At 37.1% G+C, this 17,581-nt stretch overlaps 1 protein-coding gene across 3 annotated transcripts in view; it reads right to left on the bottom strand.

Annotated features, from left to right (window-relative positions):
* Positions 1–17,581, bottom strand: part of EXOC4 (exocyst complex component 4) — a 752,882-nt gene that overhangs the window by 420,177 nt on the left and 315,124 nt on the right. For all 3 annotated transcript variants that reach the window (XR_009053126.1, XM_057730962.1, XM_057730963.1), the window contains exon 10: positions 286–382. Coding sequence is in view for 2 of the 3 variants with exons in the window: in XM_057730962.1 (XP_057586945.1) it covers positions 286–382 (97 nt within the window). In the remaining variant the exon portion in view is untranslated. The remainder of the gene's footprint in view (positions 1–285; positions 383–17,581) is intronic.

Raw genomic sequence — 17,581 nt, forward strand, 5'->3', positions numbered from 1 at the left:
ATAGTTAAGGAGGGGAAGGGAGGGACCGCGACAAGGAGCGGGACAGGGAGTAGGAAAGAAAGAAAATCAAATAAACGTATTTATGAAGTATTACTCCTGAGACCAATAGCTACTTAGTACGTTGACATTATTTTTCTATTGACGAACTTTGTGAGGTCCTATAAAATGGAACGAGTTCTTTTTATGACTTGTTTCAACGCTCGCTGACTGATCTATTGGCATGCAGTACATCAGCATAAATAATGAAAATATTGACCTTCAGTAAGTCCATAGGATTTGACTTACCTTAATAATGGATGGAATATGACAGTAATATTTCTGGCTCCAGGTTTGCAGACAAACTTTGTTCCTCCACCGTCAATTAAGTTGTCGTCAGGACCCCCTTTTAGAAAAAAATAAAAGCAAGATTAGCTTATTAGGACTTTTACAAAGAAATAAGCCTCGTATGTTATACTATCGTAAGGAAGATCATCTTTGAAAACAGCTGCCTTTAATATTTACAAAATTACTGTATTTTGAATGACTTGATCCAGTCTTTCTTATTAAATAAGCAATGGATTAGCATTTTCACTCTGGAGTGAGAACATGGAAGCACAGTAAGAATAGCTGTATATTTAAAGAAACAGTGCAAGGGTACAACCCAGTTAAGGTTAAAATTTTGATCTCTCATCACCAGTGTCAACCTTCAGGGGAAGGAAGAAGTACCATTCAGGCTTGTCTAGAGCTCTAAATGTTGGAGCAGAGGCCCTTATGAAGCTAACTGAGCATATTTCATCAAACCTAAGACCCCAGTAATTGTAAGATACACTACTGTTATAAGTAACACTAAGACAAAAAAATCCTGCTAACTGAAGTGTACAATGCTTCCTTATTACCTAGAATCCTTTTTTTCTTACTGAAAAGTTCTTTGTAGGTTAAATATACAGAACTAGGTTAAATAATTTAAAATAATTTAAATTTAAGGCTTTATTAAAGTTTTTGAAAATAGATGTTTAGCCCAAATCTCTCATACACATATAATAAGAAAACATAAGAAAAGTTGGCTAAGGTATTCTTAAAGCTATTTAATATTGAGAGTCCAGCTCTTCTGAAAGTTGGCTCAGAACTGTCACTATCTTTGTTTTCTAAACAGTTCCAGTAAGTGGATTTCTTAAAGTATTTACTCCAAGCTGCTGATACCCATTCTGCAAGGTTTAATGTTGATATGTTCTTGATACTACTAGAAGGTTTAAAAAGAAGGTGTTCTTATACCAACCAAGATTCATACTCTTTCCTCAAATGGTCCTTAAGAGGTTCACTAATTGAAATACGGAAGGGTCAAGATGTGAAGAATAACCACTCGGCTCACGCGTACCGAGGCAAAACCAACTCATTATGACCGTCTTCCGGTCGACAGCAACTAAGATGTCACTGATTTAAGATATATCCCAATTTCAGAGTTTAGAATGCGACAAACGTACATCTTGGGGTGTTGCAGAAAATGCTCCCCCGTCCCTCCACTCCTCATGTTTCTTTGCATTACAATCAAGCTCAGTTAAAGTAATCCCTGGCCTCTCTCCATCTTTTACCCACTCAGGGGAAGTGAAGTAACTCCTTTGGTAAAATTGAGAAGAAAAAGCTGGGCATGCACAGCTCAGCATCCCTCTCATTGCACTTTAGAAACTGGAATGCCTGTACAAAGTCAGCGCTGTCTCACTAAGTTTAGCAGCAAAGGTCCTACCTTGGAGAAAGTGGTCTAGCACCTGGACCACTTATTTACTTACTTTTTGATGTTCAGTCCGCAACTCATTTTGCTCTCAAACTAGGCTACATCTTTCAGTCTAGCTTACATCAATATAAAAGTGGTATTTCACCATTTACTTCCTTATATTATTTCATAACAGTGTCAGAACTCTGACAGGAAAGGTAGATGCTATTTAACAGACTTTCTCAAAACCCTAACAATCTACACTTATAATATTGCATTTCTTTTTTCTAAATTAAAGTTTCTTTTTAATTATAGTTCTTTGCATGATACCAAACATAACTAAATCTCACCTGATATATTATCTGCCTTAATGGTCTCTGAGGTATCTTGGAAATTGACTGATAAAAACACGTGAAGCTTTACAAATCTATAGCCTGGATCGTCAAGACTTCCCAGAGGCATCGGAGTCTAGACAAATCCCATATGGATCAGTTGTTTCCACTAACTAATCAAAGGATGGTTTTTCTTAAGAAAAACAAAATATAATGGCATGTACAGCTCTTGATTCGAAATCATGAGCTGCTTGTTCTCATTTGGAAAAAAAATCCATCTTGCATTATTTATTATATTTGCATTGGAGACACCAGTATTCGGCTAAGTCAGTGATTTTGCTCAGTTAAAAGGAAAGCAAAAGGAGAGCAACAACACTACAACGAACACTACTCCTTTAATAAAAATCCTTCTCAAAAGATCACATGGTATGGATACAGACAAAAAAAACAGCAGAATAAAAATATCTTCTTCATTAACACTTCTCTTTCTAAGACCATAAAATCGAGTCAGAATTGAATCACCAAGGAAGCGTGCGTGTGTGTAGAAAGAAACAGGTTATATTCTGCTCTCCAGGAACAACATAAATGACTTCCCACAAAATAAATAAATCTACACACAAAAAGTAGGGCACTGATCTACTCAATATGAGCATTTCTTTAAAGGACAAATGTGAGTTGAACTGCATGATCTCTAATGGTTTCTAAACATTCTGAAGTCTTCTGATTTTAGATACTCAATAATTAAACACAGTCCTGATTAACCCAGCTCCAAACTAGCATCTTCCTGCACACTGAACATACTGTATGCACGACCACCCCAGTGCCTTGGTCCACACTGAGATATCTCTCGGGAGACCTCTCCCCTCCTACCGTTCCTGTAGGGCCCAGGTCTAGCCCCAAACTGTCAACTGCCCCTCTCCCAATGTCCACAGTTCCAGTAACAGTGACTTTTTATAAAATAAACCATACACCCTTAACATAGGTCTCTTCTGTTACTGTCATTTGTTTTCTAATTCTTATGTAACATTTTCCCCACTTGGAATGTAACAACCCAGAAAGTGCTTATAAAAAAATACATCTATTGAATGAAGGAAGAAACGATAACCTAACTTAGTAGAATATTATGAGAATTAGATGAGAAAGTATTATGTGCAAGTCCTTGGTAAACTGCTAGGAACCAGCAAATGTCAGCAATGCTCTCGGTATCCCCAAAGCCTTACAGGTAGTAGGTGTGCTTCGTCAGCATTTGTTGATAAGAATCATATGGGGAATACAGATAAAAGATAAAGATGTGATGCCAAAAATAAGGCACAGTAGCCACTAGAAATGTCAGTGGGAGGAATATTTGGCTGTCAAAATAAGGACATGGTGATCATGCATCAAGCTAGAAACTAATTAATAGTTTCATTTCTTCTAAATCCCTATTAGGTACATAAAGGCTATTACCAATTCACACAGTAGGGTTAAACTAAATAAAAGGAAAAATTGGGCAGGATTATAAGAGAAAGAAAGAAAGAGAGAGGGAGGGAGGGAGAGAGAGAAAAAAAAAAAAAGAAAGAAAGAAAGAAAGAAAGAAAGGGGGGGGAAGGGAGGAAAGAAGGAAAGAAAGAAAGAAAAAGGAAGGAAGGAGGGGAGGGAAAGGAAGGAAGGAAGGAAGGGAAAGGAAAAGAAAGAAAAAAAATTCCCCTCTCTACCTCAACCTGCAACCAAATTTCCATCTACAGGAGCACTGTATACTTTTCCAGGCCCATTACCAAGTGCCATCAACATTGTATTTGATGTGATTTCCTCTTTACAGATTACAAGTCTAAATCTAGCTTACTAAGTTACTAATAAACAGCACCAACCCAGAGAAAATACTCTTGAAAGTAAAGCTGTCAGAACCACAAGTAAAGGCCATGGCCAAAGACCGCATGGCTCTGGGAGTCTGTACCCTCTGAGGTTTATTCTAGCTTTTCAATATTCTGAATGAGAAACAACACTCGCCCCTCCTCACAAGCCTTCCAGTAATCAAGCAACCTGGGAGCCGCTGCCACGAACGTTCTTAGGGAACATGTTGCTCAGTCCGGAGAAGAGCAGGGGACAGGCCAGCACACCTCCCTCCCCCTCATTCATTATGCTTCCAGTCTAAGCCCCGCTGTCACAGGCCAGGTGACAGGCACCAGAGAAAATGCTGAATGATGATGGATGGCTGGAAAGAAAGGGGAACTGACAACCATATTACAAATAGAATACATATTGTGCAGAAAGGAGGGGATGAAATGTCCCAGTCATATTTCCTGGTCCTAACAAGGGGGACAATGGCTGACAGGCTCCCTCAGGTGACTGCCGAAACACACCAGGGCCACCCAATGACTGCGGGGATGACAGCTTCTTAGTGCCAGGAGAGGCTCCTCCTTTAGAATTTATTAACTTAGAAGTCATTAGCTCCTAAACTTACATATTCCTTGATTCTTCCCGGCTAGAATTTGATGTAGTTTATAATGAACATAGTCATATTAATAAAACAGAAACAGAAAACCAAAGTCTCAGAAAGAAATGGAAAGGAATGTTCTAAGAGGACCATGTACGGTACAGTGGAAAGAATAAAGATTTGTGTCAGACTCCAGATCTCTACTTCTTAGTAGTATAAGTGTGATAAAAATATTCAAATTCTGAGCCTCAACTTTCCCATTTATAAAACACAGCTTGCAATAAACTCTTTCAAAGACTTGTGGTGATGTTTAAGTAAGACAATGTACTCCGGGGCATGCAGTATGGTGTTTGACACCTGGTACATCTCAAATAAATGATTGTCTACTTTTCCCTTTAGAATTACCAAGCAGTTAGGGATCTAAACGATCACACACACACACACACATGCACACACACATCACAGGAACATAAACTGGAAAAACAAAAGGTTCAAATTCAAAAAATGTTATCCTTGCTACTTTAGGCCACACCGTACTAGTCAATATCATTAGTGAGACCAATTAAAACACATCTGTCTTACTTTAGGGTCAATAACATTGCAGTAAAAGTTTTAAAAAAAATTGCAGAGAATACTTAGAGCCTGACAACAGGAAATTAGTCTTTCTCTTAATTTTTCAGTTAAAAATAATCAATATTAAATGTATAGATGTTAAACTTATGAATGCTCTGTGCCAATAGCTTAGATGAAACTTGTATAGAATTTGATGGCCACTTTCATTGAGTCACAGAAAGCAGCATGCCTCATCTGACATTTTTAATGTGTTCTGGATGTAAAGTTGGCCTTTCCACATAAAAAAGAACCACAGTGAAGATGAACTTTTTTTTTAAAGTATAATTAATTTACAATGTGTTAGTTTCAAGTGTACAACAAAGTGATTCAGTTATATGTATATATACTCTTTTTTCAGATTCTTATAGGTTATTACAAGCTAGGTATAGTCCCTTGTGCTATCCAGGAGGTCCTCGTTGTTTACCTATTTTATATATAGTAGTGTGTATATGTTAATCCCAAACTTCTTATCCTCGCCCCAGCTATTCCCTTTGGTAACCATAAATTTGTTTTCTCTGTCAGTGAGTCTATTTCTGTCTTGTAAATAAGTTCATTTGCACCATTTTTTTAGATTCTACATATGTGATATATGATATTTGTCTGACTTACCTCACTTAGTACAGTAATCTCTAGGTCCAACCATGTTGCTGCAAATGGCATTATTTCATTCTTTTTTATGGCTGGAAGGTGAACTTTTTTACAGCAAATATTTTGCTTCATGAATACTTTCTAAGGATTATGAAAATGCATACAGTACAATAAATATGGAATTCCTGATTGCATCAATAAATAGGGTCTTTAATCTGCTCTAGGAACCAGCTGGATGGCTTCAGAGTTCCCTAAATTCACAGCTGCCACCTTGCCAAAGGCGTTCTTTTAGATTAAGTTCTTTAGCAAATGCCTCTTCTTAAAGCATAAATGAACATTATGACTTAATTCTGTTGCTACCAGCACCACCAAACTTGTAACAAGGGTCTGTACATAAGCTTGGTGTTTGGTACTAGATTAAGGAGAAAACAAAGATAAAATACTTATCCTTACCCTCAAATGACTTACTATTACAGACAAGTCAAGCAAATCAGGATTGGTGATGATAGTCTATTGCTATTGGATCTGGGAAGAAAATTCAGGCAACAAGTCCCTTTGAGGAAAGGATCATTTTTTTAGACTCAACTCTTACCTAGTGTATAATTATTATCAAAAATACTTTTCACATACTGTTCATAGACGTAACTCTCATGCCTAGAATAATTTCTGGTACACAATAAGCACTTGGTAAATGTTTATTAAATAAATATATGAATAATCATGGATAGCACCGGGAACTATATTCAATATCTTAAACTATAATCGAAAATGATCTCAGTATATATGTATGTAATTGAATCACTTTGCTGTATGCCTGCAACACAATAACGTAAATCAACCATACTTCAATTTTAAAAAAATACATGAATAAGCAAATGAACAAACAGAAAATGATAAAAAAAATCTCTTTTAGACTGAATTCTAAGTACAAACCACACAAGAACAAGCGTTTTACATAAAGTATGCTCAGTGAGGAATCCGTTTCAATAAAGTGCTGAAAAGTATATTGATTAAGATATTATTTGCAGAAGCCAATCTCCCAAATAGAAACAAATTAGTTATTCCCACCATAAGGTAAGTAAATGGCTTGCCTATATTTCATTGCTCAATTATATTTTATTCCTGGGTAGCTCTAATGTTGTACTGTTGATTATTAAGACAGGTGTAAAGATTTACGCAGGTGAAGAGGAAGGTCAAGAGGGGGGAGAGGGGATTGATGTTTATTAAACACTGACTAGGAAACTGGTGTTTACACTCAGCCCTAATAATATCCCAGTAATATTATTACCTAACACAGATGAGGAAATGGAGACTCATGAGGGGCTCAGGGGGATGTGTCTTGTTGAAGGTCACACACATGGTAGACTCAGTATTCCAACAATTTTTTCCCAACTATATATACTACAATGTGCTTAATATCACTTTATGGTCCCAAGATACTCACAGGTTGAATCAACTGATGTAGATGATGGGTGATACAGGAAAATCCTAAAATAGGGAGCCCAGTAAGCCCCAATTTTACAGTGGTTTGACACATAAAATGCATTTTTCCATGTAATCAACACTAAATACCACAGTTGTTTATCCAAGCCAACGCACACAAAGCAATTTTGATCAAAAATGTAAGCGAAGCTTAAGAAAAACAACATTCTATGGATAAAAGCATCACACAGACAATGTTTCTGGAGGAAACACATTTGGCCCAACTGAGGCCAGATACCACTTTCTAATACAGTCCCAGCAGCAAGAAGCAGAACTCTCCTTTTCCCCCTTTCTCCGGACTAGCCAGTAGAGGATATAAAGGCCCCTCCAAACCCAAACTACTGGTGAGGATTCAGAGGTCCAGGAACATGAAGGTAGAAAAATAAGAAAGGGTTGGGACCTTCAGGGAGAAAACCTGGATAGTTTGCCTGTATTAATACCTTAAACACTGATAATAAGCTCATTTTTTTTTTCTGTTTCTCCTTTTAAGTAAAAAATTAGAACAGCCCATCCTTGCTTCTTCTTTTACTGTTACGCAGGTCCATTCTACACATCTACTCATTTGAGGCCCATACAGTGCCTTAGTTTTTTAATTTAGCAACAAAGGAAAAAGGAAAGATGAGGAAAAATGACTGGGAGTTTGAGAATGACACATACATACAGATAAACAAGGACCTACTATTTAGCACAGGGAACTCTACTCAATACTCTGTAATAATCTAAATGGGAAAAGAATTTGAGAAAGAATAGATACATGTATATGTGTAACTGAATCACTTCGTTGTACACCTGAAACTAACACAACATTGTTAATCAACTATATTCCACTATAAAATAAAAAAATTTTTAAATAGATAAAATACAGTGATACTGTCATCAAAAAATGTTTTGAAAAGTCTCAAAGGTCTCACAATCAAATGAGCAGTCCTAGTATGTAAACTAAGTTTATTTTTTTTTCTTTTAACTTAAGACCTTGTATGTATTTCTTTTTCTTTTCAGCTTTACTGAGGTATAATTAACGAAACTAAGATATTGAAAGTGTACACTGTGATAATTTGATATATATACCCACTGTGAAAGGATTCCTCCCCATCCAAAGTAATACAGCCGTAACTTCACATTTTTTTTTTTTTGAAGAACATTTAAGTTTCACCCTCTTAGCAAATTTGAATTATATGAAACTCTTGTTTCTAATAATGTTGCCCTCTGTAATTCTTTAAAAATCGTGAGCGTGAATTTTGGGCTAATACTCATGAAAAACATCCCCCCTCCTCTGACCCCCAGCCACCCATAACTTAATATGAACATGGCAAACCCTGTGAGAAAATCAAGTGATGCTGGTGGCTTCTTCTGGTACTCACAAATGATGGTTAAATAAGGATGACAGGCATTACTCAAGATACCCTTCTTCCCTGTCATAAGCACTGGCAGTCAATGCCAACTGAACCAGAACTCTTTGGTGTTCTCAGCAGCCACAACAGTTGTTAGGAGTAGAAACTTACCTACTCTGGACAAGAAAAACCATGCCTCTTGTTCTACATTCTACATTCATCCAATCCAAAACCAAACCAAAACAACCCAATAAACAAACACTCTCCTGGGCCCTGTCAGAGTACTTTCATTATACAAAATGGGTCTCTTAGGGGTGGCATGAAGAAGCAAAGAGTCAGGAGTTTCTGACAAGTAAATTCACGCTCAGTTTCCTCAGTGGACGGAGGCTTAAGGTGAGTGGGGCTAAAAGGAACTGATCTTTGAAAGGAATGGGAGGGAAAAAAAAAACACTGATGAAGGAGTCCTTGATGATCCTATACTGCTAAGGGCCCAGGTGAGATGAAATAACTGGAATTTACAGGAACACATTTAATTATGGAACATTCTAGAGCAGAAATAAGTGTGGAGAAGAGAAACTTTTGTGAGCCAGAATTAAGGATTTACCAGCTGGATGTGTGAGAAGGCAAGGGGGAGAAAAAAAAGAGTTGAAGATCCTGGTAAGAAAAAAAAATTCAGGTGATTAACCATAGATGGGTCCAGGCTTGATAAGAAGTTTGAAGAAGACTTGAATGAGGAATATGGTGGAAGCTGACACTTGAGGGTCTCTGTAAGGTCAAAGAGCATTCAAGGCTGGCGTGAGAGAGAGATTTGAAAGGCACAGGAGGCAATAGAGAGGGACATACTGAGAATTACCTCTGTCCTCACTTTCCCTGGGGTCACAATGACAGGAAGCCCTCCCCTGAATTAGAAATGGGGCGGTGAATGTGGGGGGCGCAAGGGGGGGGGGCGTTAAGTTTGATGTTTGGTACTTAAAGACTTAGGCAGTAGCAAAGTTTGGGAGTGGGGTAAGACTGAGAAATGAAAGAAATAAAGGAAATTCCAAGGATGAGCCCAGAGGCAAAAGGGAGGTTCCTTTTGGTTCTCCCTAGAGTCACTCACAGGTACAAGGCATAATGCAGGGAAAGACCGTCTACATTAGGGCTGGCCCAACGATGGGTCATTGTGAGAACGACAAATAGCACGTGTCTTGAAGTATAAAGAACAGTAGAGTACGTGCATGTGCAGTATCTTATTTTTTGGAAATTTCAATGTCAGCAGGCTGCTAGGAAGCAAATAACTCATCTGAGTTTTGTTTCAAGTAAGACAATCTGTCCTACATTTTCGGTTAGAGACAATGAAATTACTCTTACAAAAAAAAAATATTTTGTAGTTCAAGAACTGAATACATTCTCGTTCCTAAGTAACAAGTGAAATTTATAATAATCTACTATTTTGGGGGTGGTCTCTTGGTTTAAATAAGAGAAAGGAAAAAAAGAAAAGAAAAACCAGTTCCTTAATTATCTTCCTAACAATAAATTAGAAGAGGTTTTGGGGGGTGAGATGACACAGAACAAAGAGAAATGCGGCAACAATGTTTAAGGTTAGTAACAGCGCCTCCTGAGCCAGCTGTAAGATGTGTTCACCTGGAGCTCTTCACCAGCATTAAGTCAAAGAAAGTTCCATCAGGAACAGTGCTGACTGTGGCTGGAGTGGGGTCTGAGATGGCGTGCTCTGTGAAGAGCGTAATGTGAGGTGTGAGCCAATTACCCAAGGACCCACAGTCACTGTGTGCAGATTTTTAAATGGTTGGTCAATAAGGCAAAAGGGAGCTTTAATTGACCATTGTGGAGGCGCATTCCTGTCTTCGAGACATTATCCTCCAACTCACTTTATTTTAAGGCTATATCAGGAGACTGCATTGATTCTTTTTTCTCCTTCCACTCTTTAATAGATTCCCTCGTTTTAATTACCTTCAATCTATTAAATACAGTGGCTAGTCGGGTATATCTAGCTCAGAGATTCTCGTGTATGTGAGCTGGAGTCCCCAGCCTTATTTACCGTGTGCCTGGCTTCTTAGCATAATATTTTCAAAGTCCATTCACGTTGTAGCATTTACCCATATAGTACTTCATTTCTTTTCATGGCTGAATAATATTCCAATATATGTATATACTGCACTTATCTATTTACCAGGTGATAAACATTTGGGTAGTTCCCTTTTTCGGCTGTTATGAACAATGCCTCTGTGAACATCTGCATGTAAGTTTTGTGTGGACATATGTTTCTTCTTCAGTATATGCTTAGAATTTGAACTGCTCGGTCATCTGGTAAACCTATGTTTAACATTTTGAGGAACAAGCAGAATGTTTTCCAAAAAGTCTATGCCCTAATGCTCATTATTGTTGTATTTTTTTTTATTTTATTTATTATTTTTTGGGGGGTACACCAAGTTCAATCAACTGCTTTTATACACATATCCCCATTATTGTTGTATTTTTATTTTATTTCCTTTAAATTGTATGATTTATTTTTTAAGTTATTAGATATAGATAACTTTAGAATAGGAAGCATACGAAGACAAAAATAATTTATCATATTAGAGAGAAAAAGAGAAGTTAAGTATTTCGTGTTTCCTCAAACTTTCTCTCATCACTTATCTTCAAAATCTGATAATGGTATCACTTTTATTGAATAGCTCAAGTTCAAAGCCCAATTTTTAAAAAATATTTAAAGTGTACAATTTGATATTTTTTTTCTTATTAGTAATGTATATATGGCAATCCCAATCTCCCAATTCATCCCCTCCCAACGTCCCCCCACCCCGCCCTTCCCCACTTGGTGTCCATGTGTTTGTTTTCTACATCTGTCTCTCTCTTTCTGCCTTGCAAACCATTTGCACCATTTTTTGTACCATTTGTACCATTTTTCTGTATTCTGCATATGTGTTAATATACGATATTTGTTTTTCTCTTTCTGACTCACTTCACTCTGTATGACAGTCTCTAGGTCCATCCATGTCTCTACAAATGTCCCAATTTTGTTCCTTTTTATAGCTAATATTCCATTGTATATATGTACATCTTCTTTATCCATTCTTCTGTTGATGGACATTTAGGTTGCTTCCATGTCCTGGCTATTGTAAATAGTGCTGCAATGAACATGGGAGTGCATGTGTCTTTTTGAATTATGGTGTTCTCTGGGTATATGCCCAGTAGTGGGATTGCTGGGTCATATGGTATATTGTTGTATTTTTAAATAACTAATTATTTAAAATAAAATCTGAATGTGTGGGGGGGGGGTGAGGGTGCTGCAATGGTCAGCACACAGAGGAAGTATGAGTATTCTGTTCTCATACAAACAGTTCTCAAAACAGCCCTTTCCCACCAGCCCCAGACCCAGCCCCCCGACTCCTGTAGGGGTGGCCCTGTCTGTTTCCATCATTAAGGAAGCATTACCAGGTGTCACAGGTGATGGCTAGGGCAGAAGCGCTTGGGCATTGGTACAACTGGGTAACTGTCTGTGCTGTCTGTACTGTTTCAACTAAGTGTTCGTGTTGGTTCATCACACATGATTAAAACAGACAAGATTCCTCTCCTCACTCAAGTTTCAGATTGCAGAAAATTTTACTGTTTGCTCAGTAATTCTTGTTAAAATAAAGCAAGAGTGACATGAAGGATGACAGAATGCAGTGAAGTTCTCTAATCAGATGAACTCATCTCAGTGCTGACCTAACACGTATGTTTGACTCGTCAGGAGTCCTCTGATGATGTCTGGCCAGCTGAGTGGGAGATTTATGATGCGAATAAGCATCAAGCTGAAAACAGATTGAGCCCATCACTCTTATTTTTTGCCTGTGAACTGGTCTACGGTGGAGCCCTGGCCACTGGAAATGATTAGAGAATAAGTATACTAGTTCATTTGGAAGAAATGCCATTGTCAAATGCTGTCATTGTCTTCACACTCAGAGAGATGCTTAAATCTAAGCACTCCCAAAGTTTGGAAGGAATTATTTTGCAGGGCTTGATGTGACAGGTACAAAGTATAATACCCCAAAATGACTATGAGAAGTAAGAGAGATAAAGGTCTCTTCAAATACAAATTAAGAGTCACAATACAAGTGGCAAAACATAGTAGCATTTGGCTCACTGACAAAGATAATCAGTGCTGGCATCTAAACAGAAACAGCATTATTTCACGGCTCATTGGAAGCATCTGGATTACTGAAGCACAGGTGGCTTTAAATAACTTTACCAGTCACCGTTTAGGTTTCATCAGCAATAGTCAACTTTCCGGGTACTTTAGGCAACAATTCTTGCAATATTCTCACTGAATCAAAATCAGTCCTCCAAGCCAGCTAAACATGAACCATGACACGATCAATGCTCAGAATCAGAGCTGGCAGAGTCATTTTTTTTGTCTATTGCTATATAAATAGAGCATAATATAGGACTGTGCATACCCAATGTTCAGCCAATAACTGATAAAAAATTAACCAGTGTTTTACAATCTATTTAGACTCCATTCCTTGCAGCTCTCAATGTCCAATATACTTTTTTATCCTAATGGAATATGATATTGATAAAAAACAAAATACAGTCCTCTCATTCATCTCCAATTGAAAAAACGACAATCACTAAAAAAAACAAGCCTGTTATGTTGGAAATCTTGACCTCTGTCCTTCATTAAATGCAGTAAGTTCAATGGCAGCCACCCACCAAAAAGTAGTGAATTTGTAGCCAATTTTTACAATCGTATTTGTTCCACATTTTTCTGGCAAAATTATATCTTGTACTTATTCTCAAATTTAAAATTTTCCATTTGATCAGTTATAATTGCTGAAAAGCACATACCCTAAGTGTTAATATTTTACACACTACCTGACCCCCAAATTTCTAGGAATTTCCTCCCAGTCTCAATAAAAAATAGTATCACGGGTGAACTTAAAATGTGACAAACAAGGATGTTTATCACAGAACACTATATTAAACTTTTAAAACATCACTTAAAATGCAAAACAATAGGAACTGATTACAAACATACACACGAATGTGCATATATAATTGATGCAAACATTCATAGATATAGACATCTATCAGTGGAATATGATACAGCTATAAAAAATATACAGATACTGCAATAAGGCAAGAAAAAGATCTCAAAGGCAAGAGCCCATTATTGCAAAAGGTTATTAATTAAAATAATATTGTGAGATAAGCCTGCATTATATGTCTCATAATTGCAATACTGGAAGTCTTTGCTGATCTTTTCTTTTTTAAACAAATTTAGGCAGATTTATTTAGTTATTTATTTATTAGCTCTTTATTGGAATATAATTGCTTTACACTGTTGTGCCAGTTTTTGCTGTACAACAAAGTGAATCAGCTGTACTTATACATATATCTCCATATCCCCTCCCTCCCATCACTTTCCCCTACCCTCCCTATCCCAGCCCTCTAAGTCATCACCCATCATTGAGTTGATCTCCCTGTGTTATGCAGCAGCTTCCCACTAGCTATTTTACAGTTGGTAGTGTATATATGTCAATGCTACTTTCTCACTGCATACCAGCTTCCCCTACACCTCCCCCACCTGCCCATCCTGTGTCCTCAAGTCCATTCTCCATATCTGCATCTTGGCTCTCACCTCTACTGAATCTTATTCCTGGATCTTCTTTTCCTGTACATGTTATGTGTTGTGTGTGTATGTTTTACAAGACCATGCCCTAAGAAATTTATCCTGAGCAATTCATTGAGGCCTGCTTAGAAGGTACATTCCACCAGAAAACATTAGTGATAGCTTCTATTACCTAAGGGAACTACCAACCTGGAACCCATTTTAAACTAACTTCTCACTTTAAAATTTTCTCACGTCACCCAGAAGACGTGTTTTAGCAACGAAACTGGTTTCTCTAGCAATTTTTCTTCCCTTCGGCCCATGCCAACGTAACCAACTTTCTTTCAGTCCCTTATAGGAGGTGGAAAGACTATGAAAAAGAGACAGTATTTCTAGATGATCCATATACTCTATGTGGAGGTTGGGGGTATGTTCTACTAGATTCCCTGGGGTGGGTAGGTTCTGGGTTTTGTTTCTATCCTGTGCCTTTCAAATGCACTTGGGTTTGGCAAATACCCTCAGGGTGAAAACTAATCTTGGTAGCACTTTCTCTAATATCTTTCAGCAGTCCTTTTATTTTTTTTTTTTCTGCTTCAATTATCCTTTCTTGCCAGCTCATCAAACCAACTTAACACCTTTTAAGTGCTTTATCCAGCATTTAAGATTTCTTCATGGGAAGTCATACTGCTAGAAAGAGAAGTCTCCGCACAATCTACTCTTTACAGAACAGTCTACAAATAACATCCCCTCTGAATTCAGTTATTCCAGTGCAGGTGTCTTTGGAGTCTATTCAGATATCCCCACTGCTGGCTGTTTGTTTTTAATCAATTTCCCTCGTTCTTCTAAGAAAAAAATTACAAATAATACAAGAAAAATAAAAATAGAATAAAAACAAAAAAATACAGCTCTGGCCTTCAATGTTACCAGTTAACTTTATACAGTGAAATATAACAAAATGAAATGCAATTTGATACAATACATTATAAAATCAGATGAGGAGAATGAAGTTCTGTTTCCAACTTTGATATCAAGTAATTACATGGCAGTAAGTTGCTTAACCTCACTGAGCCTTCTGTTTCTTATCAGTAAAATAAGAATGAACCACACAGTTTATTCTTGAGAAAACCCTTCCATCTGTGAATTTTTATTTTCTAGATTATAAACTTTCCTTTACAACATATTCTACGCATTGGTTCTATTTACATTTTGTGATACTGTATCACATATATACCTTTATCAAGCACAAATTTATGCCAATTATTATAATCACTAAGATAGCATATGCACTAAATCTAAAGGGATTTTAAATGAAAATGAACTGATTTTTGCTTTGGGATATTAGTTATGCTTCAAGAAAAAATAATTAGTATCATTTTGGGCTGACATTTTTATACCATCTAATTATGCTTATCTTATGCCCTTTTTCTTTTATAGGCAGCACCTTAGATTCTGCCTTGATTATCACAAGAATTCCCCAATGCAGAGAAATAAAATGGGCAAAATTCATGGTATGTCTGTGCAATTTTAACCTAAAACCTTTCTCAGTTATTCGCCCCAAAACAAGTATCAGCACTTTAATCACTATAATCAATGGTTTTCAACAAAGCAATTCTGATGGAAACATATTTAATAGGAAAACACTATTTATTTAATTGAATTCAACCTGTAATCAGGAATTCAGCATTTCTGTACCTAGGCGTGAGCTCATGGTGATATAAACCTAACTAAAAGACATAGTTCATGACACCAAGAAGTTCATGTTATGATCGGACTATAAAAAAGAACACACCAAAAGTTAGAGACAGAGGTATTATAAAATACACCAAAAGAATGAAAAAATAGCACTCTAAAAAGATACAACTATTGCTGTTGAGTTTGGAAACTAACTTATAGAAACATAATAAAACCCAGGGAAGATATGTGAAGTTGCAGTTGTTTGGCAGAGAAAATGTGACATTGTTCCTCTACAAAGCAGCCTGATATTAATAATACAAGAAAATAGATTGGTAAAGATAACACATAATACAGAACTTCTGTTATTGGTATTCAATAAATACTCCATTTGGCTGATCAAAAATAGTGACTCAATCACATAACAATGGAGCTACTTATCAACATTTTTTAAATACATCATAAAATTATTGCTACAACCTCTTCTTGGAAAAGTACTTTTCCTTTGTATTTCTTTAAAGATTGATGAATCTGCTTTTTAAATGTTGTTTTTCAAAAGTCTAAAATATAGACAAGGCTTTTATCAAAATAAAATGCACAAAAGAATGACTTGTCAATTTAGCTCAGGAGGGCGCAGAGAGGCAGAGGTTACTAACAAAAAAGCTCTGAAGATACTAGACAAAGCTATTTAGGCCTAGAAATGAATGGTCCACAGACACAGCTTCAGTGTCAACATTTTTTTATCTCAACAATCAAGCACCACTCCAGCAATAGAGAACTAAAGAGAGACTAGAACCAAAAAAAAAAAAAAAAAAAAAAGGTGGATTAAATTCAAATACATTCAACAAGTATTTATTAAGTACCAACCCATGTATAGGTATCAGATAAGGTCCTAGCAATAGTAAGAGTATCATCAACCTTTGGTTGCTCATATTGAAAACCCTGGAGTCATCCTCTCTCTTCTATTACATTTTGTTCATCCAATATCAAAATATCCATCAACAAAATATTGTTCATATTGGAACATCCAATATAATGTTCATGCTATTTGTGGAGGGAGATCTCTAGGAACTGGGAGAGGAATCAGCAGTGGCTTCCCTGCCTGGTTTATTCACCTTGACTTTCTCTTTGGAAACAAATATAAATTGAGATTTCTTCCAATCCATTAGCCTCTCATCCAATCCATCAGCCAATCCTGGCCATTTAACCTTCAAAACAATGAATCCCAGCACTTCTCACCTCCCTCACTGCTACTGCTTTAGACTAAGCCAGCACCATCTCTCTCCTGATCACTGATCTCCTAACTGGTCTCCTTGCCTCCTTCCTTGCCCCCTTTCAGGAGATTCTCAACATTCAAGGCGGGGTGATCCTGTTAAAATGAAAGGTCAGTCCAGTTACTCCTCCCTCTAGAATGTTCCTCCCTTTAGAATGCTTCCTATCTCATTTGAAGTAAAAGCTCAACTCCTTAACATGACCTAAGAGACTCTCTACTATCCGTCCGTGAACTCTTCTGGGTTCATCTCCTACTATTCCTTCCACGGCTCACTCTGCTCCAGTTCCACAGACCATCTTGCTCTTTGTGAACACACCACGAAGGCATCTTCCTCAGGGCCTCTGTCCATCCTGTTCCTTCCACCGGGCAACATTCTTCCCAGATCTATACAGCTCATTCCCTTGCCTTCTTCTGGACTTTACCCGACGAGGAAGCCCTTCCCCAGCATGCAAAATGAAAGTACAATAAAATATCAATTCATTTAAATAATAAATTTAATAAGTAGAAAGTACGTATTTCTGTATACCAGCAACTATACGCCTATAAAAAACTAAGCTGCTGAAATCTGGCCGTGATGATACGAATCTGAGAAAGATACT

Source organism: Hippopotamus amphibius, chromosome 4 (assembly GCF_030028045.1).
Source record: "Hippopotamus amphibius kiboko isolate mHipAmp2 chromosome 4, mHipAmp2.hap2, whole genome shotgun sequence".
NCBI lineage: Eukaryota > Metazoa > Chordata > Mammalia > Artiodactyla > Hippopotamidae > Hippopotamus > Hippopotamus amphibius.